At 46.0% G+C, this 22,190-nt stretch overlaps 1 protein-coding gene across 15 annotated transcripts; it reads left to right on the plus strand.

The window, feature by feature from the left end:
* The first annotated feature begins 10,339 nt into the window (after positions 1-10,339).
* ZNF17 (zinc finger protein 17) lies at positions 10,340-20,128 on the plus strand. Of its 15 annotated transcripts, XM_074024927.1 has the most exons (5): positions 10,340-10,575; positions 12,456-12,496; positions 16,128-16,254; positions 16,776-16,895; positions 17,844-20,128. In XM_074024927.1, exon 5 carries the CDS (start codon positions 18,149-18,151, stop codon positions 19,688-19,690), a length of 1,542 nt encoding a protein of 513 aa, XP_073881028.1. In that variant the 5' UTR covers positions 10,340-10,575; positions 12,456-12,496; positions 16,128-16,254; positions 16,776-16,895; positions 17,844-18,148; the 3' UTR covers positions 19,691-20,128. The 15 variants fall into 15 exon arrangements, with proteins under 15 accessions (XP_073881028.1, XP_073881021.1, XP_073881032.1 ...); XM_074024920.1 differs by lacking the exon at positions 16,776-16,895 and having other exon boundaries at positions 10,340-10,649; XM_074024931.1 differs by lacking the exon at positions 16,128-16,254 and having other exon boundaries at positions 10,340-10,649; positions 16,322-16,895.
* The last annotated feature ends 2,062 nt before the right edge of the window (positions 20,129-22,190 follow it).

A 22,190-nucleotide genomic window follows, 5' to 3' on the forward strand; every position in this document is an offset into this window, starting at 1 on the left:
GTCAGAAGATCGAGACCATCCTGGTTAACACAGTGAAACCCCGTCTCTACTAAAAATACAAAAATTAGTTGGGTGTGGCGGCGGGCGCCTGTAGTCCCAGCTACTCAGGAGGTTGAGGCAGGAGAATGGCGTGAACCCGGGAAGGGGAGGTTGCAGTGAGCCGAGATCGCACCATTGCACTCCAGCCTGGGCGACAGAGTGAGATTCTGCCTCAAAAAAAAAAAAAATTAAAAAATTACTCAGTCTTAGGCAGTTCTTTATAGCAGTTGGGCTATAGATGAATACAGGTATGTTGAAGTGTTTTGGCTGCCTTTGTCCCTGTGGTGAACACTGGTATCTGAACTGTGGGAGAGCACCCCTGCAAAGCCAAATACTGGTGTGGGCAACAATTTGGTGACTTCTTGAGGGCATTACATTAGACTACCAACTCGTGCTGGACTGCTTGCTTCCCCAGGAACAAGTGGCAGTGGTGGAGTACCATACTTGGGGTGCAGCTGTTGGGGGACTGTTTCCTGCCTAGAGAACCTCAGTCCTGGCCAGGTGCAGTGGCTCACGCCTGTAATCCCAGCACTTTAGGAGGCTGAGGCGGGAGGATCACGAGGTCAGGAGTTCAAGACCAGCCTGGCCAACATGGTGAAACCCCGTCTCTACTAAAAATACAAAAAGTAGGCCGGGCGCGGTGGCTCAAGCCTGTAATCCCAGCACTTTGGGAGGCCGAGACGGGCGGATCACGAGGTCAGGAGATCGAGACCATCCTGGCTAACACGGTGAAACCCCGTCTCTACTAAGAAATACAAAAAACTAGCCGGGCGAGGTGGCAGGCGCCTGTAGTCCCAGCTACTCGGGAGGCTGAGGCCGGAGAATGGCGTGAACCCGGGAGGCGGAGCTTGCAGTGAGCTGAGATCCGGCCACTGCACTCCAGCCTGGGCTACAGAGCGAGACTCCGTCTCAAAAAAAAAAAAAATACAAAAAGTAGCTAGGCAAGGTGCTGCACACCTGTAATCCCAGCTACTCCGGAGGCTAAGGCAGGAGAATCACTTGAACCTGGGAGGCAGAGATTTCAATGAGCCGAGATCATGCCACTGCACTCCAGCCTGGGAAACAGAGCGAGTCTCCATTTAAAACAAAAACAAAAACAAAAAATCCACCTCAGTCCTTGTATCTCCACATTATGATCAGACTGTTAACAGTCTGATCTGTCTGTCTTTCCCCACATATGAGAGTCCCCAAAGACATTCCATGGTGCCCATTCAGACTGTGGGAGCTGCACAGGGCTGGCTGGACTCAGGGTGGCAGCAAGGTTGCCAGTGGTCCAGCCCTTAGGGAGTGCTGCTCCAGAGGGATAGTGCAGCATACCAAGATAGCACTTATTGGGACAAAGAAAACCAGAGCCCATACTTTACAGTGCCCAAATACCTCCCTTTTGCAGGCTGTGAGAGATGGCGCTGCCTCCAGCAAAGATGTGAGCACAGTGATCAGCTCTGTAAGGGAGGAGTGTAGTTCTGTCCCAGCAGCCAAGTGGCCCCAGTGCTCAGGCCCAGGTGTGGAGAGGGAGACTTCTCCCCACTCTGCCCACTGCTACAGACATCACTGCGACTGTCCCTGTTAGGTTTTGAAGGGAAGGCGAGGGTTAAAGAAAGACACAGAGGGCTGGGTGTGGTGGTTCATGCCTGTAATCCCAGCATCTGTGGAGGCTGAGGCGGGGCGGATCACTAGGTCAGGAGATCTAGACCATTCTGGTTAACACGATGATACCCCATCTCTACTAAAAAAAAAAAAAAAAAAAGACACAGGGAGGGCAAATTGACTCAACAGTAACACCAGTTGATTGCAAGAACCTGCAGGGGGGGACCAGCTTAGTGCTGGAGCCCACTGCCACTTACAGGCTGGGGTAAATAGGGGTCTGGGCAGGAGAGGTCTGGGTGGTATGGCTTGCTGCCCAGGAGGTATTGATAAGGATGTTCCTTGGGCCTTTGCACAGCAGTATGTGATAAAGAAGTCAGGTGGTTGGACAGGATGTTACTCATGGCCCAAGCCCCTGTGGAATATTTCACTCTGATCAGGGTCTGTGAAGTGGCAGGGGGGTTACAAAATGGTGCAGCTTGGACTGACATGCTTGCCTTTTACTTTAGTATAAAAGGACATTGTTGATTATCTGGCTGCTTCCTGCTGAACAGGGGTGCTGCAATCAGAGTTTGGATTTTGAAGCAGTGGACATCTGGCTTCACAGCTGCTTTCCTGGAGGCACTGATACCTGGAGGCACTGATACCAGACTCAGTGCGGAAGAGAAGGATGGTATTAACATGTTTCTGGGTGGTTGTTTGGACAAGGCAGTTCAACCTTCAAGAGATAAAGTGGGATATAAAATGTGCATGAGCCAATTGTTACTATTAGGAGGAGGAAGATTAGGGGCTTTAAGCAAGAGGCAATCTGCTATTCTGGTGCCCAGTGTAGTGGAGATGCTTAGTCCTGTAAACAGGGGAATGAAGCGTACAGCCTGCTTGGTGTGTGTGAAGTAGGAAATAGGAATTACTAAAGGAACCTGAATGGTGTGGTGGTTAGGCAAAATGTTAATGTCTGGAGATGGAAACACTAGGGTGCACGTTCCTGACCAACTTGTTGGCACGCAAAGATAAGAGTTTGAGGCTGGGCGCGGTGGCTCATGCCTGTAATCCCAGCACTTTGGGAGGCCGAGGCGGATGGATCATGAGGTCAGGAGTTCGAGACCAGCCTGGCCAATATGTTGAAACCCTGTCTCTACTAAAAATACAAAAATTAGCCGGATGCAGTGGTGGGTGCCTGTAGTCACAGCTGCTCTAGGGGCTGTGGCAGGAGAATTGCTTGAACCTCGGAGGTGGAGGTTGCAGTAGGCCAAGATTGCACCATTGCACTCCAGCCTGGGCGACAGAGGGAGACTCCATCTCAAAAAAAAAAAAAAGGAGTTTGTGCCACACAGAAAGAAAAGACGAGGGGTTGACAAGCAAAAGGTTGTAAGTGAAGCCAGCGAGCCATGAGAAGGTGGAGGAGGTGGGGAGGGCTGTTTGGTTTTGGAGAAAGAGGAAGAAATGGGCTTTTGTTGACTAATAGCCATTGTGGTCCTGACAGGGCAGAAGGATAAAGGTTGCAGTTGGGGGAACTTTTTGTATATTTTTTCCAGGGAGTGCCCTTAAGTTGAATACAAGGAGAGTGGTGCTGGCAGAGAGGGGAAAGGTTGGTAATGAGTGAGGGTAGGATTACAAAGGGATGGGGAAATCTGTCCAACAAAGGCATCATGGGCCGGTTTAGGGTAGGTTTGGCTGAGACATAAAAGGGCCAAGAATGCAAGTAAATTTGGGGTAGATATAAGATCCCTATGGGTGCTTTATGAAATTTAACTTGTAACATATTTAGTTTAGAGATTACGAGGTGAAGGAGGGTGACAACCCTGCATGTGACGGTATGGGTGAATTTGATGGATTGGGTGAGAAAGGTGTTTAGCTGAGCAAAATTCTAAACAGGTTTTGGGGATGGATTGGTTGAGTAGGTGAGATACAGGTTTGTTTTTGACCGGGTCCATGTGCATGGGTTAACAGAAAGAGATGAGAACCACTGGATTTGTGTGAGAAATTGAAGTGGACTATTCAGCAACTTAGGGAAGGGATGCCAGGAAAGATCTGAAATAAGGTTTGAGATAAAAGATTTGAAATTGGAGGTGGAGAGTTAAGGACAAGGGCCTCCTGGATTTGCAACTTTTGAAATTTTTTTTTTTTTTTAATTTTTGAGACGGAGTCTTGCTCTGTCACCCAGGCTGGAGTGCAGTGGCCGGATCTCAGCTCACTGCAAGCTCCGCCTCCCAGGTTTACGCCATTCTCCTGCCTCAGCCTCCCGAGTAGCTGGGACTGCAGGCGTCCGCCACCTTGCCCGGCTAGTTTTTTGTATTTTTTAGTAGAGACGGGGTTTCACGGGGTTAGCCAGGATGGGGAATTTTTTTTAAGCACAGCAAGGTTGGTCCTGTGAGAAAGGAAGAATATTTTTGGGGTAAGAAAATGTTTGGATGTGGGTCTGGTGCTGGTTTTAGTTTGGAGTAGTGAGTGTGGAGAGGATGTTAGCTTTGCCACCATGGGAGTCGCTAGGGTAACCTGGTGAGGACCCGTCCACTTAGGTTGGAGAGGGGAGGAGTCTGTGATCCAGATTCAGTCCCATGGTTGTAGGGCGGGAAAAAGTATTTGGAGAATGGACTTTCAGGCTTGGGCAAGTAAGCGTTAGGGTCCTGTCTTATTAGATATTGAGTGAGGAGTAATGCCAGCCAAGTATCCCGTATAGAAGATGGGGAGATACAGGGAGATTCTGGAGGAAACAAGGGCGTCCACACATGAGTTAAAATGGGCTTAGGCTGAGGGGCTTGCAGGGAATGGCTTGTAAACACATGAGGACCGATGGGAAAAGTGAATCACAGTGAGGACCAATGGGAAAAGTGAATTACGGGCCATTTAACCTCTTAGAGAGAGTTTGGCCCGTTGTTGCTTTAAAAGGGCATTGGCCTGTTCAACTTTTCCAGAAAATTGGAGGTGGTAAGGGATATGGAAGTCCCATTTAATGTTTAGAGGCTTTGCCAGCTGTTAGTTAACCTGTGAAACAAATGCTGACCTATTGTCTGACTGGATGGAAGAGGGGAGTTTAAACTGGGGAATAATATGGGTGAGGAGAATAGAAGTGATGAGGTATGCCTTTTCGGTGGTGGTAGGAAGAGCTTTTCTTCATTCAGAGGATGTGTTTACTATGGTCAGAAGGTACTGGACTTGTTTTATGGGAGGCATGTGGGTGAAGCTGATTTGCTAGTTCTGCCCTGGTGTCTTTGGTGTGTGGGGAGAGGAGGTAGTCTGAGAGCTCCCTGAGGGGAATTTTGAGTGCAAATGGAACATGCCTTAGTAATACCTTTGAGACTGGCAGCCATGGTGGGAGAATGTATCTAAGGTTTTGTTGTTTTTGTTGTTTGTTTGTTTGTTTTTGAGATGGAGTCTCGCTCTATCACTCAGGTTGGAGTGTAGTTGTGCAATCTTGGCTCACTGCAATCTCTGCCTCCCCGGTTGAAGCAGTTCTCCTGCCTCAGCCTCCCGAGTAGCTAGAACTACAGGCACACACCACCATGCCCAGCTAATTTTTGTTTTAGTAGAGACGGGTTTCACCATGTTGGCCAGGATGGTCTCGATCTCCTGACTTTGTGATCCACCCGCCTCGGCCTCCCAAAGTGCTGGGATTACAGGCGTGAGCCACCACGCCTGGCCAAGGGTGGCTTCATCCATGCCAACTAGGAGTTATTATATGGCCTCATTTCTGTTTGTGGAAATTATCTGATAATCCCAATTGGGGTTAGTTCTGGGGACAGCTAAGGTTCCTGTTGCATTATGAGCAGCATCTTGTTGGTGAAGGCATCATGCAGCATCATGCTGTCTGCCTGGGCCTGGTGGCTGTCTAGATACGTTCCCTATCCTCCAGGGTGAGGGAGGAGGAGAGGATAACATAAATGTCATGCCGGGTAAGGTCCTAAGATTGAGTGACATAGAGAAATTCCTTGTGGAAGGAGGTGGGATTTGTGAAAAAGGAGCCACATCTCTTTTCAAGGTGGGAGAGGCTGGCTAGGGAGAAAGGAACATGAACTTGAACTATGCCTTGGGCCCCCGCGACTTCCCCCAAGAGGAGAACTTTGCAGGCCCTTTGGGCATGTGTCTGGTTTTCAGTGGAAGGGGGCTTGATACAAGATTGGGTATGATGGGGAGAGGGAAGGGAAGATGGAAGACAGGGATAAGGGGGTATGTGAGCCAAAGGGGGAGGAGGAGGAGAGGGTGGTGGAAGTTGGGCTAGTGGAGTGGTTTCATCAGTGGGATCAAAATCAGAGGAGGAGGGCTTGTCTGGAAGGGGAGGCATTTTGGCAGGCTTCTCATTTAAGAGCAGAATCTGTAAGGTGAACAGGACTTACAGAGGGAAAGGCACAAACGAAGGCAGGCAAAAGCCTGGATGTAGGGTACCTTGGACCACTTGTCATTGCGTTGGAGGAAATTTTCTAAATCACGTTAAATTGGAAGTTGAATGTTTTGTTTTCCAGCCGTTGACTATTATTGTCCAGTTTACATTGGGGGCTAGGCCACATTTCAAAGGAACATAAGGTGTTTGGTTTTTTTTGTTTGTTTGTTTGTTTGTTTGTTTTTGAGACGGAGTCTCGCTCTGTCTCCCGGGCTGGAGTTGCAGTGGCCGGATCTCAGCTCACTGCAAGCTCCGCCTCCCGGGTTCACGCCATTCTCCTGCCTCAGCCTCCCGAGTAGCTGGGACTACAGGCGCCCGCCACCTCGCCCGGCTAGTTTTTTGTATTTTTTAGTAGAGACGGGGTTTCACCATGTTCACCAGGTTGGTCTCGATCTCCTGACCTCGTGATCCACCCGTCTCGGCCTCCCAAAGTGCTGGGATTACAGGCTTGAGCCACCGCGCCCGGCCAAGGTGTTTGGTTTTAATGGAGTTTGCCAAGCCTAAGGCTCAGAGGTCTTGGATGTTTATACTGGGGCCAGGCCCCGTTACAGAGGAAAATAAGGTGTTCAGTTTTAATGAAATCCATGAAGCCTAGGGCTTGGAGGTTCAGGATGAGATATGTGAGAGGGGTGTTTGGAGGGGTTTTGAGGAGGCTTTTCTCATACTGGGGGCCGGGAGGGAAAAAATATAGAGGAGGGGAGTGAGCACCCCGATTCCAACCGCGAGAAGGGAAGTGGAGGAGCCGGGGCATCCTCACAGCTCTTTGTGTTCCCTCCGGGCTGCAGAGGCTGGAGCGTGAGCGTTCTGAGGGCATCCCCGGAGAAGGCAGGCCAGGGTCATCCAGCGGTGATCAGGGAGTCCTCTCACTCTCAGGGGCTGCAGCGGCTGGGGCGTGAGCGTTCTGAGGGCATCCCCGGAGAAGGCAGGCCAGGGTCATCCAGCGGTGATCAGGGAGTCCTCTTACCCAGCGCTGGGATGTTCTGGCTAACAGACAGCAGATGGCGCTCTCAGGCAGGAGATGGCTGAAGTGGGCACAATAGGGTGTTTAGGCCTAACCTCAGTGCCCTAGGAGGACTGCTCAGGTGTTTCCCATGGTGGACTAGGTTGTGCAATCTCTGGGGGATTTTAAAAGTTTATTTTGCAATTGAGAATGGGATGTTTAGAATTTTTGTCTCCTACAGATTAGAGTATGGGAAAAAAATCAAGCAAAACTAGGAGTTTAAAGAAAAGGAGAGAGAAGAAAAAGAAATGAAGATACAACAATACAGAAAGAACAGAGGAGAAAACTTTATTTATATTTAATACCTATGATGTGACATGCCCGCAGTTAGGAGCATTCATAAGCACCATCTCATATTACCCTCCAACCAAGCTACTTATGTCAGAAAAAATTAAAATTAACAAAGGTCAAACAGGGAGTAAGAAATAGAAAATGGAAAGAAAACAATTTTAGAGGGAGACCCGCAAAATGATCTCAGAATTCACCCTCTAATAAGTCTTTCTTTGATCCCAGAGTGCACAAAATGTTACATGAAAAACAAATTAATATAATTAGATGTAAATTTCAAGCTTTCTATTTCATAAAGATTATAAGTCAAAATTGAGTGAGTTCAGGGACTCAGAGAAGACATTTGAAATATCTAAGTGTGCCCAGTTTTATGGTTTTAGGCATGCAAGGTTTAGATTTTTTTGCTTTTTTCTTGAGATAGGATCTCATTCTTTCACCCAGGACGGAGTGCAGTGGCGTGATCTTCACTCACAGCAGCCTCCACCTCTCAGGTTCAAGCAATCCTCCCACTTCAGCCTCCCCAGTAGCTGGGACTACAAGTGCACACTACCATGCTTGGATAATTTTTAACTTTTTGGTATATTCAAAGATATGTGGCCTGTCACCAAGTATTAGATGGATGTTTGGGCCAGGCGAGGTGGCTCATGCCTGTAATCCCAGCATTTTGGGAGACTGAGGCGGGTGGATCATCTGAGGCCAGGAGTTCAAGACCAGCCTGGCCAACATGGTGAAACCCCATCTCTACTAAAAGTACAACAATCAGCCAGGCGTGGTGGCCATGCCTGTAATCCCAGCTACTCAGGAGGCTGAAGCAGGAGAACCACTTGAACCTGGGAGGTGGAGATTGCAGTGAGCTGAGATTGCGCCATTGCACTCCAGCCTGGGCGACAGAGAGAGACTCTGTCTTTAAAAAAAAAAAAAAAAAAAGTTTATTTAATTTCTCTTGGTAAATATCTAGAAATAAATTGTAGGATGGTAGGGATGTATTGTTGGTAAATGATTAACATATTTTTAATTTTCAATTTTTTCAGAGACGGGGATCTCATTATATTGCCCAAACTGGTTTTGAACTCATGAACTCAAATAATCCTCCTGTCTTAGCTTCCCTGTAGCTGGCACTCCTGAGCAGCTTTAACTCTTCCAGACCTTCAGTTGGCTGGTTTTTCTTTTCTTTTCCTTTCCTTTCCTTCTTTCTCTCTCCTTCCTTCCTTCTTTTTGTAATTTGATAAACCAAATTTCAAGACTTTGGCCAAAATACAGTCTTCTCTTTTACTGAATATCTCAGTGCTCCATTTCATTTTTCCCTCACCAATTCTGCAGGAGAGATCACAAGACTATGTCCATATCTTTATTTGTAGGGGTATGATTTTCAGCTAACATAGCCACTAAGTGATTTAATTTACAATTAAATTTTATTTTAATAAAATTTATTTTACAATTAAATTTTATTTTAATAAAATTTATTTTACAATTAAATTTTATTTTAATAAAATTTATTTTACAATTAAATTTTATTTTAATAAAATTTATTTTACAATTAAATTTTATTTTAATAAAATTTATTTTACAATTAAATTTTATTTTAATAAAATTTATTTTACAATTAAATTAATTTAACATAGCCACTAAGTTATTTAATTTACAATTATAGTGGTAGAAAAATAGCTCTGACTTCTGAGGTTTTGTAATTTATTGTAAAAAGCTGAATACAGGACATTTAAAGTGACCTGACAAAGTCAATACAGGACTGAGGACTAATTCATTAAATATGTCTTACATGTCTTATAGGATCACAGACAGCTGGCATCCCTATTCCTGATGTGTCCCATGCACTTAGTATTGTACCTGGCATCTAATGAGTGTTCATCAGACATGTTAGAGTAATAAATACGACAGCACAGTTTCCCTATTCAGTTTTATTTTTCTGGTAACTCTTTTAATGTATAGTCTTTACCTCTCCCTTCAAGCTGTTAATGCACAATGTTTTCAAGTTTGAAAAATAATCAGATTTTGCACACCAAATTTGAGTGTGTCCAAGGTTCTAGGACAACCTTAGCTTTTTTCCTCCTATCACAGATATATTTCTCTATAACTATTTTTGCCAGTTTCTTTGGATAACTACATAATCATCATTAATAGTTTCAGTAATAGCCATTTCACAAGAGTTATTCAGAGACGATTTCAACTCCCTGTGCAGACACTGTTGATACAATTTCAGGCGAAATGATAAATCACTTTCCAGTGATGAGATGAGATCATGCATTCCCAAACCTTTATCTCAGCAGTAAGATGCTTTCTTTGCACAAGGGCTTTGACTGGTGGAAGGTCACATTATTCTGGCAGATAATGGTAGATAAGTCGCTTTTCCTTTTCAGTTAGGTTTCAGTTTCTTAAAGTAAGTGGAAAATATCTCAGATATAAAGTAATAAGTATCATGTGAATGAAGTGTTACTGGGTAGGCTGAAAGACAGTAACTGATTATTCAGAAAGGAAAGATATTCCTCCTCAAACTCCCCATCATGCCATGTCTGGGTCTTTTCTTGTCCCAGCAGAACACATTGAAGATTATAAAACAGTCTCCAGAGCTTCGTTCTGTGTGTATTTGGCAAGCACAAAAGAACTGATCGCTATGCGTGGAAGATCAGTTCCTTATGGTTGGCCATGTTCCTTCGGACGTTCGTCCTTCGGGAACTTGCTGTGCTTTACAGAATCTGAAAGGGCAGGTCTCTGAAACATTTCTCTGACTTGTTCTAGACTGCCTTCCGGGAAAATCTGGATGCTTGCCGTTTAAAAGCCAGTGAAGCCCTCCACGCCCTTGGAGCCCCGTAACTGCATTTCTCAACACCTCTGGAGGATCCTCCTGGCTTTCATCCTGAACGCGAGTTACCTAGGTTCACAGGCGGGGCAGGCAGCGGCGTGGGAACTACACTACCCAAAAGACACAGCGGCGGACACAAGCAGCGAGTGTAGCTGCTTAGCAGAGAAGGCCTAGCAGAGAGGCGTCTACGTGGGTTCGTACTGCGTGTGGGCGGGACTTCCTGCAACGCCCCAGGGTGTTGTCAATATGGTTGAGTGGGGATCTGTTCACCCTCAGGCTGAGTCGAGACTGAGGTGAAAGAGCGGAAAAACGCGAGAAAAGGTTTCCCCGCTGTACAGAGGCTAGAGTGAGGCTCGACTGAGTCGGGTGTAGGCGTCGGTGCCTTCGACAGCGTCCAGATCACCGCCGCTCCCGCCCCTCTCTTCCCTGGCTGTGCTAGCGGAGGCCGCGCCGATGAACCTGACTGAGGTGGGTGCCGCGTCCCAGGGCGCCCCGCCAGACCCCTCCTCCGAGTGCCGAAGCCCCGAGGAGGGGCCCTGCAGGTCAGGCCCCTGTGTCCCAAAGAGAGGGGCGTTCTCGTGTGGGGTACCGGTGTCCGCGGTGCTGTGAGGCGGGGGAGCTCCTGTCAGGGACCTGCACTTGCGAGGCTGCAGAGCGGGCGGCACTGGGGAGCCCGAGCGTCTTTGTCTCCACGGAGCTGAGAGTGAGGCGGAGTCTCGCCTGGGAGGGCCGCGGAGCTGCTGAAAGCCATAGCAGGCTGTGCAGGAAGGGTTACGCCCAGAGGTAGACGTTTAAAGTTGGGGAAAACAGGATGTTAAAGTAGGACAAGGGGACCGCTGAGGAGACCCCTTGAGTTATGGTAGGGATGGGCCAGAGGAGTTGCAGTAGAGGGGAAGTGTGATGAGATTCTGGGTGGATCTCAGAGAGACAGTCGACAGGATTTCCTGGTGCATCAAATATAGCAGTGAGGGTAGTGAAGAGTCTATTCCATGGGTTTTGTTTTGGCCTGAAAATCTGATAGAATGGAGTTGGAGAAATCGGCTTAAGGAGCAGGTTTCAGAGAGGATTACAAGTTGCATTTTTGGAGGACTGAGTTTTGGAAGGCAGGTCATGGTTGGGTCCATAAGCCTGACACTCCCTTTAGACAGGTGCAAACTTGTCATAGGAAGGATTCTGGGCCGTGTCTGCAAAAACGGAGTTCTGAATGGGTTAAAGAACTGGCCTAGGCTGGAGACTGAGGTGTGAGGTGGTTTAGATTTCGGCACCTGCAGACCCAGCAGACCCCCAGGCCCACTCTGTGGAACAGCAGGAAGGTCATCCAGACTAGTGGGGAGATTGGGTCCAGACGTGGGTAGGGCTTTCTCACATCTAGTCAAGGGCCTCCAGCGATCTTCCAGCAACTGAATTTGTAGCAGGCAGGCCTGGTTGCTGATGGGACTAGGAACTGACCTGCTTGCTTATCCTCTCCCTACAACTTATTTATTTATGAATGTATAAAACATTTCTTTAACCACTAATGAACCAATATCCTTCTAAATATGTACACAGAGGTCGGCAGTTAGAAATGAATGTAACCAATAGTTAAATTTATTCACTTAATAGTTGTTGAATGTTAATTTTTCTTTTTTCGTTTTTTCTTTTTTTATTTTTTTGAGACGGAGTCTCACTCTGTCGCCAGGCTGGAGTGCTGTGGCGCGGTCTCGGCTCACTGCAGCCTCTGCCTCCCAGGTTCAAGCGATTCTCCTACCTCAGTCTCCCGAGTAACTGGGATTACAGGCATACGCCACCATGCCAGCTAATTTTTGTATTTTTAGTAGACAGGATTTCAGCATGGTTGGCCAGGATGGTCTTGATCTCTTGACCTCGTGATCCACCCACCTTGGCCTCCCAAAGTGCTGGGATTACAGGCGTGAGCCACCGCACCCGGCTGAATGTTAATTTTTCTATTTGCTTGCAGTGGAAAGTTTTATGTATCACATTTGCTTAACACTGTAAGAAGTGGGAAAAATACACACCCAAAATTTCAAAACCCTTCCATGTCATTTGTGCTGAAAACTTGTACAAAATATTTAATCCAGTAGAAAGAAATTGCTGATACATAGTGTGTACTACTTATGTTTGGTGCCAATATAAGCCCTATTAGTTGGCAGTCCTTTTAATCTCTATTTTACACATAAGGGCACTGAGACTCAAGGAAGTTCAATCCTCGTCAAGACTGTGAACCCTGAGGACTTACTGTGTAGCCTGAGATAACTTTGCTCTAGTTGCAGGGCCAGAGGTGGTTATACAGTCAGCCTGTAGGATGCTGCAATGCTGTCTTAATCCTCATGGCCTGCCTCTTCCCACAGGGTTCATAGCAGTGGCAGCAGTGCTTATGGATGCTGGACAGGTGAGTGGAGAGTGTTTCCAGCTTTCACCCATCCCAGATGGTTTCAGCATGCTGATATAGGGAATGGTGTTATCCTGAGACTGTTCACCTTTTCTTCTTTCTCCCTTGGGTCCAAGGAGAGTCTGTAGTTTCACCAGACCTGGGTTCCAAACTCAGTCCCTGGTTATATAGAGTGGTTCTAGTTCTCACAACTGATGGTTTGAGATTTGGCAGGACATCTCAAACACAGGATCCAGAATGTTCAAATGCTTGGTGGTGAGACTTAGATGGGATGCTTAGAGAACTGTAGCTTAATGTTCTAGCTGGCAAGGATAAGGAGCACAGCAGCAGGGCAGGAGGTCGGGGCATGCAGGGATCAGGCATGGAATGGCAGCCTGAGGTTGTCTAGGTTTTGTTTTTTGTTTTGTTTTGTTTTTGAGACAGAGTCTCGCTCTGTCGCCAGACTGGAGTGCAGTGGCGCAATCTCGGCTCACTACAACCTCCGTCTCCCGGGTTCAAGCAATTCTCCTGCCTCAGCCTTCCAAGTAGCTAGGATTGCAGGCATGAGCCAACACACCCAGCTAATTTTTGTATTTTTAGTAGAGACAGGGTTTCACCCTGTTGGCCAGGCTGGTCTCGAACTCCTGGCCTCAAGCAATCTGCCTGCCTCAGCCTCCCAAAGTGCTGGGATTGCAGGTGTGAGCCACTGTGCTCGGTGGTTCTAGGTCTTTAATCTGAGGGGGTTAGTAGCTAGGGAAGTTTTGAGAAAGAAAAAATAGGTCATTTGGCCTAGATTCTAAGACGCTTCCTCTGCCTGCAGAATGGAGGACAGAGTGAGGGTTAGGGAAGAACAAAGGATACTTGGGTGATAATTCCTGCCACAGTCCAGTGGAGGTTAGTGGTGGCTGGACACGAGTGGTGGCTGTGGAGGTGGAAGGGTTGGGTGGCTTCTGTAGGTTTTGATCTAGAGCAGCTCACATTTTTTGATGTACAGAGCAAGGAAGCTGGGGAGGTAGGATGCAAGAGGGAATCGGGAATGGCCCCATAGTTTTGGCCTTGTTGAGAAGATTGGATGTTCCAGCAACTAAGATGTGGTAAATTTTGTAGTAGGGGGAGTTTAATAGAGCATATGAAGAACCAGGTTTGGGCCAAGTCAAAAATGTTCCAGAAACTCATGTAGAGGTGCCAGGAACACACAGAAATGGAGTTCATTGGAGGTGTTCAGGATGGAGACATCTACTACATGATAGCTGGTGTGTACACCATGGTAAATCTATGGGTCAGATTTAGGAAGAAACATCTTTAGATTCTGGAGGCGATGCTGTCAGGGAGAAGGAAGGGGAAGGAAGAGGCTGAGGACTGGATCTTTCTATTGAGCACCTTGGTAGTGTTGCTGGGCATCACAAAGACAGATGAGGGAGTAGATGGACTGAGGATACGTGTGTGTGTATTTGTGTTTATGTTGGGGACGGCCTTTGGAAAATAAGAGGCTTTTGAGCGGGAGAGGGCATGTAAGATGGATGGTGAGGCGTCTCCACAAAAGAGGTGAGATGGTAGTGAGGTCTGGGAGGGGCTTATTACCCTGTTATGGACTCAGCAGGGTTTTGTGGCAAGTCTTGGTTGTACCTGGGTAGTTTCTTGTGAACTCTGAGACTATTTTGGCAGAAGATGGGATCAGCTAGAAGCATTGCTAGGCCTGGGGTGGGAATGGCATTGGGGAGGTCGGTGTATCTGGGCTTTGGATTAGAGCTGGGGGATAGAGAAAGTCGTGACTGCTTGTGGGACAGCATATACATGTAGAAGTGGGAGACAGCCAAGGTCTGGAAATCAAAGGAGGTGTGCAAGAATATGTGGGTTTGGAAAGCCGAGGTCAAAGCAAGAAACAGGACTGGGTTCAGAGACCTTCAAAGCAATGTTTCCTAAACATTGCATTCTGGTCAGTCCAGGGACAAATAGGATTCTGGTTGCATTTGTCATGCACTGCAGGATTTCATGTGCAGAGTGGCATGGTAGCAGGCCATGGAAATAATCCCGGTTGGGCTGTGGTGGTTGTTAGTGTTGGAAGAGTGGAGGTGTTGGATACATGTGGAAGGTGCCATCCAAAGTGTGAGTAGAAGAGCATGAATAGATGGTTCCACCTCTGGCACTGGGCACTTAAGGGAGGAGGGTGAGTCCAAGTTTGGTTATCTGAGAGGCAAGATCTGGGTAACTCTAGGGAAATTGAGTGACAAAAGAAAGGTAGGCCCCCATGTGCCAGGTGTTTTGTTTTGTTTTGTTTTTTGAGATGGAGTCTAGCTCTGTCACCCAGGCTGGAGTGCAGTGGTGCGATCTCGGCTCACTGCAACCTCTGCCTCCCAGGTTCAAGCAATTCTTCTGCCTCAACCTCCTGAGTAGCTGGGATTACAGGTACCTGCCACCATGCCTGGCTAATTTTTGTGTTTTTAGTAGAGACGGGGTTTCACCATCTTGGCCAGACTGATCTTGAACTCCTGACCTCATGATCCACCTGCCTCGGCCTCCCAAAGTCCTGGGATTACAGACATGAGCCACCGTGCCCGGCCATGTGCTGTGTTTTGATGGCGCTTTTCAGTCTCTCCCCACTCATCTTTGTTCTATGCTGGAGTCAGTGATCAGTGGCAATGAGAGGAGAGCAGGTACAGGTGCCACGAAGACCTAGTGTGTCTTCGTCCTTGAGAAGTGGGTGGAGGCTGAGCAGGGGATGGATGTGTGTGGATGTGGTGAGGAGCACTGAAGGTCTTGGAGAGGGAAGTATATCAGTGATTGTACCCAGAGGATACAATCTTGTTCAATCTATGAACAAGAGTGAGTGATTAGAGAAAAGCCAATGACACTGGAATAATTTTTTTCTTCGATTGGTGAGAAATCATATCTGGATGAAATGATTTTTATTCCTTTCATTTCCTGAGTGAAGGGGGCATGCCACACAGCCTAAAGCCACAGAGGAAATTGCGGATTTGGTCAGGTGGCAGATGCACAATTGAAGGGAGAGCATACATCAGAGGCTTTATTGGGGTTTTGACTGGAAAGGCATGCAGGGGAGAGCAAAGAGCTTAAGACTGGGTGGTTTGCATGATTTTGGCAGCCTTGGGTATAGGGACTATCCCTCCTTTTGTGGTACAAGCCTTGTGTTGATTTAGGGCAGGAGAAATAATCATGTGTGATTGTTAGATAGGAAGCAATTCAGACTATGGGATCTGAATTATAAGAGAAATGTTAAAATGCTGGTTGTTATTTTGGTCCTCTGATTCTTAGATTTCAAGTAGATAAATACAGATCTAAGGAAACAGAATAAGAAGTTGCTCGTGGGCCGGGCACGGTGGCTCATGCCTGTAATCCCAGCACTTTGGGAGGCCGAGGCAGACAGATCACGAGGTCAGGAATTCTAGACCAGCCTGAACAACATGGTGAAACCCCATCTCTACTAAAAATACAAAAATTAGCCAGGTATGGTGGCGCGTGCCTGTAATCCCAGCTACTCAGGAGGCTGAGGCAGGAGAATTGCTTGAACCCGGGAGTCAGAGCTTGCAGTGAGCCAAGATCGCATCACTGCACTCCAGCCTGGCGACACAGCGAGACTCCATCTAAAAAAAAAAAAACTTGCTCGTGGACTAAACTGTCATAATTTTGGCAGGATTGTATGGTTTTTGAGGACGTGGCCATACATTTTTCCCAGGAGGAGTGGGGGATTCTTAATGGCGTTCAGAGACACCTGCACAGCGATGTGATGCTGGAGAACTTTGCACTTTTGTCATCAGTAGGTAAGGCCCTGACACCTACGTCAGTGTCTTGTGCTGAGCAATGTTTTTTCACTTTTTTCCTTGGCAGCTCTGTCTCACACCAGATCATGGATGCTGCATCCTCTCCTAGTTTCCTGGCATATGTGTTGTGGCAGCCACAGCTGGGCTGTGTGACCTGTATCAGTTTTCCTTAAGAAGCTTAGCTCTTGTCACTGTGAAGCCTTATGAGGCTCAAAAGTCAGAAGTCTTCAGATTTCTCAAGAATATCCTGATGACCTTGCCTGTTCCTGGTTAGTTTACTCTGTCCAAATGCATGACACTTTCCTCTGTGCAAGGCTTTCTCCATTCTGCTTGCCGACATACCTGGGGGATACCCCATGTCAGGAATTTCAGGGACCTACCTGGTCACTGCTTGTGAGGACTGTGGGCTTATTTCTGCAGGACTTTCCACTAGAAGTTCTGGTAACTTTAGAATGCAGCATGTCATGGGCTTATTGCTCTGTGTACATGCTGTCCCCTCCCTTTCCCTGTCCTTCCCCTAGCTTGGCTAACGCCACACCTAGATAGTTGCTTACCTTCAGCAAGGTAGAGGTCTGTGGGTGCCTGACAGAGTGGACATTACTCCATTGATGACAAGAGATGCTCAAAAGGACTTGGCCCTGGTGAGTGGGAGCTCAGAAGGGGTGTGATGACAGGGCTGGGTTCACATCACACTGGGAATCAATCCAGTTTGATGCCTCTGCCAGTGGCCACACCGCATGTCTCTCTTTTCTTCCCTATTGTGATTTCTTTTTTGACTTTCATCTTCTGGCTCCCACCTCTGACCCTACCTCTTTGGCCTCCACCTCTCACCTGTTCCCTTTTTTTTTTTTTTTGAGATGGAGTTTCGCTCTTGTTGCCCAGGCTGGAGTGCAATGGCACACGTGATCTTGACTCACTACCACCTCCACCTCCCGGGTTCAAGTGATTCTCCTGCCTCAGCATCTTGAATAGCTGGGATTGCAGGCATGTGCCACCACATCTGGCTAATTTTGTATTTTTAGTAGAGATGGTGTTTCTCCATGTTGGTCAGGCTGGTCTCAAAGCCCCGACCTCAGCTGATCCGCCCTCCTTGGCCTCCCAAAGTTCTGGATTATAGGTGTGAGCCACCGCACCCAGCCACCTGTTCCCTTCTGTTCCCTTTGTAGTGTCCTCCAACATGTGACCTATACTTAAGGTGTTGTGAGTTCTGGATGTATACTTCAGTCGTCCCTGAACACCAGCTCTACTGTCACATCAGATCTCTCTGGGTCTGGACACAGCCTTCTACACATTGTTCACCAGCAGCTATGGCCTGTTGAAAGCTATTTACTGAGGAGTAACCTGGGGACTCCGCCTCTGTGCTCTGCACTGTGCCACTCCCTATGTTGTTCCCCATCATCAGGACTTTCGTTACGGGTTTCTGTCAGGCCCGGTTCTGCCCAGAAGGCTTTCCTCTCACTGGCTTTAGTGTCCCATGCCTTTCACCAATCCCGTGGTCTTATTTGTGAGTTGGTCTGACAGACATTTGTTCGGGGGCTGCCTCCTCCCTCCAAAGTCAACATGCACTTCATCAGCATTTCTGTTCTTAGGTTGTTGGCATGGAGCCAAGGATGAGGAGGCACCTTCCAAGCAGTGTGTTTCTGTAGGAGTGTCACAGGTCACAACTCTAAAGCCAGCTTTGTGCACCCAGAAGGCCCCGCCCTGTGAGACATGTAGCTCACTTCTGAAGGACATCCTGCACCTGGCTGAGCATGACAGAACACACCCCAAGCGTACAGCTGAGCTTTACCTGCACCAAAAGGAGCATGTTAGAGAGAAGCTCACCAGAAGTGATGAAGGGAGGCCTTCGTTTGTGAATGACAGTGTTCACCTGGCAAAGAGGAACTTCACATGCATGCACGGTGGCAAGGATTTTACTGGTGATTCAGATCTTCAACAACAGGCTCTTCCCAGTGGGTGGAAGCCACACAGAGACACTCGTGGTGTGGAGGCCTTTCAAAGTGGACAGAATGATTACAGCTGCAGCCAATGTGGAAAAGACTTTTGCCACCAGCGTATGCTGTTTGAGCACCAGAAAATCCACACAGAGGAAAGGCCTTATGAGTGCAGTGAATGTGGCAAATTTTTTAGGTACAACTCCGACCTTATTAAACATCAGCGAAATCATACTGGAGAAAGGCCTTATAAGTGTAGTGAATGTGGAAAAGCCTTCAGCCTCAAATATAATGTTGTTCAACACCAGAAAATTCACACTGGAGAAAGGCCTTATGAGTGCAGTGAATGTGGGAAAGCTTTCCTTAGAAAGTCTCACCTACTTCAGCACCAGAGAATTCACACCAGGCCAAGGCCTTATCTGTGTAGTGAATGTGGGAAGACTTTCCTTACACAGGCTCACCTTGTTGGTCACCAGAAAATTCATACTGGAGAACGGCCTTATGGATGCAATGAATGTGGGAAATACTTTATGTACAGTTCAGCACTCATTAGACATCAGAAAGTTCACACTGGAGAAAGGCCTTTTTATTGCTGTGAATGTGGGAAATTCTTTATGGACAGCTGCACACTCATTATTCACCAGAGAGTTCATACTGGAGAAAAACCTTATGAATGCAACGAATGTGGGAAATTCTTTAGATACCGTTCCACACTCATTAGACATCAGAAAGTTCACACTGGAGAAAAGCCTTATGAGTGTAGTGAATGTGGGAAATTCTTTATGGACACTTCCACACTCATTATTCATCAGAGAGTTCACACTGGAGAAAAGCCTTATGAATGCAGCGAATGTGGGAAATTCTTTAGGTATTGCTTCACACTGAATAGACATCAGAGAGTTCACTCTGGAGAGAGGCCTTATGAATGCAGTGAATGTGGCAAATTCTTTGTGGACAGCTGTACACTGAAGAGTCATCAGAGAGTTCACACTGGAGAAAGACCTTTTGAATGCAGCATTTGTGGAAAATCCTTTAGGTGTCGCTCCACACTTGATACACATCAGAGAATTCACACTGGTGAAAGGCCTTATGAGTGTAGTGAATGTGGGAAATTCTTTAGGCACAACTCAAATCATATTAGACATCGGAGAAATCACTTTGGAGAAAGGTCTTTTGAGTGCACTGAGTGTGGGAGAGTTTTCAGCCAAAATTCCCACCTCATTCGGCACCAGAAAGTTCACACTAGGGAAAGAACTTATAAATGCAGCAAATGTGGGAATTTTTTTATGGACAGCTCCACGCTCATTAGTCATCAGAGAGTTCATACTGGAGAAAAGCCTTATGAATGCAGTGAATGTGGGAAAGTCTTTAGATACAATTCCAGCCTCATTAAACATCGGAGAATTCACACTGGAGAGAGACCTTATCAGTGTAGTGAATGTGGGAGAGTCTTTAACCAAAATTCTCATCTCATTCAGCACCAGAAAGTTCACACCAGATAAAGAATGTGTATATAAAGCAGACATGGAAAGACTTCACACAGAAATCTACTCTGATTTAACACTGGGACCTATGTTTTAAAAAAGTATTCTTGTAGAATACAGATAACATAAAATCTAACATCATAACCATGTTAAAGTGTATAGTTCAGTACTGTTAGTCATTCACATTGTGCAATGAATATCTAGAAGTCTTTTCAATTTATGAAACTAAGTCTATACCTTTTAAAACCTTATTCCCCAGTCCACCCAGCTTCTTGACAAGCACCACTCTCTATGAATTTTACTAGTCTGGGTACCTCATATAAGAAAACTTAAGTTTTGGTCTTGTGGATTATTTTGTGGCTTATTTTGCTTAATGTTATATTTTTAAGGTTTCATGTTCTAATCCATTAGAATTTCCATCCTTTTTAAAGGCTGAATAAAATTCTGTTACAGTCATGTGTTGCTTAACAAAGGGGAAGTGTCCTGAGAAAAGTGTTATTAGGTGATTTTCTTTCTTTTTTTGGAGGGGGAGTGGGTTTATCAATGCCTAGGCTATATGGTATATCCTATAGCACCTTGCTACAAACTTGTACAGCATATTACTGTGCTGAATACTGTAGGCTGTTGGAACACGTGGTAATTCTTTTTAAGTATATCTAAACAAAAGCTACAGTAAAAATACAGTATAAAAGAAAAAATGATAGACATACAGAGAACTTACTGTGAATGGAGCTTACAGTACTGAAAGTTGCTCTAGGTGAGTCAGTGAGTGGTGAGTGAATGTGAAGGCCTAGGTTGTTACTATGCTGTAGACTTTACAGACACTGTATGCTTAGACAACACTACATTTTTATTTTTATTTTTGAGACAGAATCGTGCTCTGTTACCCAGGCTGGAGTGCGGTGGGGCTATCTTGGCTTCCTGCAACCTTCACCTCCTGGTTCAAGCAATTCTGCCTCAGCTTCCCAAGTATCTGGGATTACAGGCATGCGCCACCACCATGCCCCGCTAATTTTTGTATTTTTAGTAGAGAATGGGGTCTTACAATGTTGGCCAGACTGCTCTCAAACTCCTGACCTCAAGTGAGCCACTTGCTTTGGCCTCCCAAAGTGCTGGGATTACAGGCATGAGCCACTGTGCCCGACTGGACAAAATAAAATTTATAGAATTTTTTTTTTAATATATTAACCTTAGCTGACCATTTTTTACTTTATAAGCTTGTATTTTTAAAGACTTTTTGACTTTTGTAATAATGTTTTGCTTAAAACATTGTACAACTGTACAAAAATTTTTTTATATCCTAACTTCTTAAACTTTTTTTTGTTAAAAACTAAGATACACACATTCGTCTAGGCCAGGACAGGATCAGGATAATGTCATTGTCTTCCACCTTCACATCCTCTTCCAGAAAGTCTTCTGGGGCAGTGACACACATGGAGCTGTCATCTGAAATAACAATACCTTTTTCTGGAATACCTCCTGAAGGACCTGCCCGAGGCTGTGTTACAGTTTGTGTTTGTGTGTATATACACCTGTATATTTATATACATACACACAACTCCATATATACTCTACTGTTGGAGAATACCTAATGATAAAAAGTGTGGTATACTAAGAACATAAGCTAGTAACTCATTTATTATTATATACTGTACATTATTGCATATATTATACTTCCATATGACTGGCAGCACAATAGGTTTGTTTGTACCAGAATCATCATGAACATGTGATTAATATATTGCCTTACCACTGCTGTCATGTCATTAGGCAATAAGTATTTTTCAGCTTCATTGCAATTTTATGGGACCACTGTCATGCATGTGGCCCATTGTTAACTGAAAAGTGTAGTGCATGATTATATATGTATGTGCCACTTTTCCTTTCATTAGTGGACATTTGGGTTGTTTCCACTCAGCTGTTGTTAATAGCAGATGAGCATGAGTGTACAAATGTTTCTTTGAGGCTGTGCTTTAAATTCCTTTTGAGGATTTACTCAAGTAGAATTGGTGCTTCCTATGTTTTGTTTTGTTTTTTTTGAGACTGAGTCTCACTCTGTCACCAGGCTGGAGTACAGTGGCGTGATCTCAGCTCACTGCAACCTCTGCCTCTCGGGTTCAAGCAGTCCTCCTACCTCAGCCTCCCAAGTAGCTGGGACTACAAGCACGTACCACCACACCCAGATAATTTTTGTATTTTTAGTAGAGACGGGGTTTCACTATGTTGGCCAGGATGGTCTCAATCTTGACCTCATGACCCACTCACCTGGCCCCCTATGTTCATCTTAAAAATATTTTTAATTTTTAAAATTTCTTCCTCACAGTGTTCCCATCCTATGTTAATTCTATTTTAATTTTTTTGAGGACTCTTTTTATAGCAGTTGCATCGTTTTTAACTTTATTAATTTTAAGTAGCTTTACTACTGGGTTGAGTTTTTGTTTTTGTTTTACTTCTCTAGGGTTATTTGGTTTTGTTGAAATGTAGGAGTGTTTTAGTATATGTGGGGACTTCAGAAAGT

The sequence above is a fragment of the Macaca fascicularis genome, chromosome 19, assembly GCF_037993035.2.
Source record: "Macaca fascicularis isolate 582-1 chromosome 19, T2T-MFA8v1.1".
NCBI lineage: Eukaryota > Metazoa > Chordata > Mammalia > Primates > Cercopithecidae > Macaca > Macaca fascicularis.

What these genes read in the sequence shown, in the direction of transcription:
- ZNF17 (XM_074024920.1), top strand. An exon ending in TGCACTTTTGTCATCAGTAG is followed by an intron (nt 16,255 to 17,843) that starts GTAAGGCCCTGA and finishes TTCTGTTCTTAG; the next exon opens with GTTGTTGGCATGGAGCCAAG.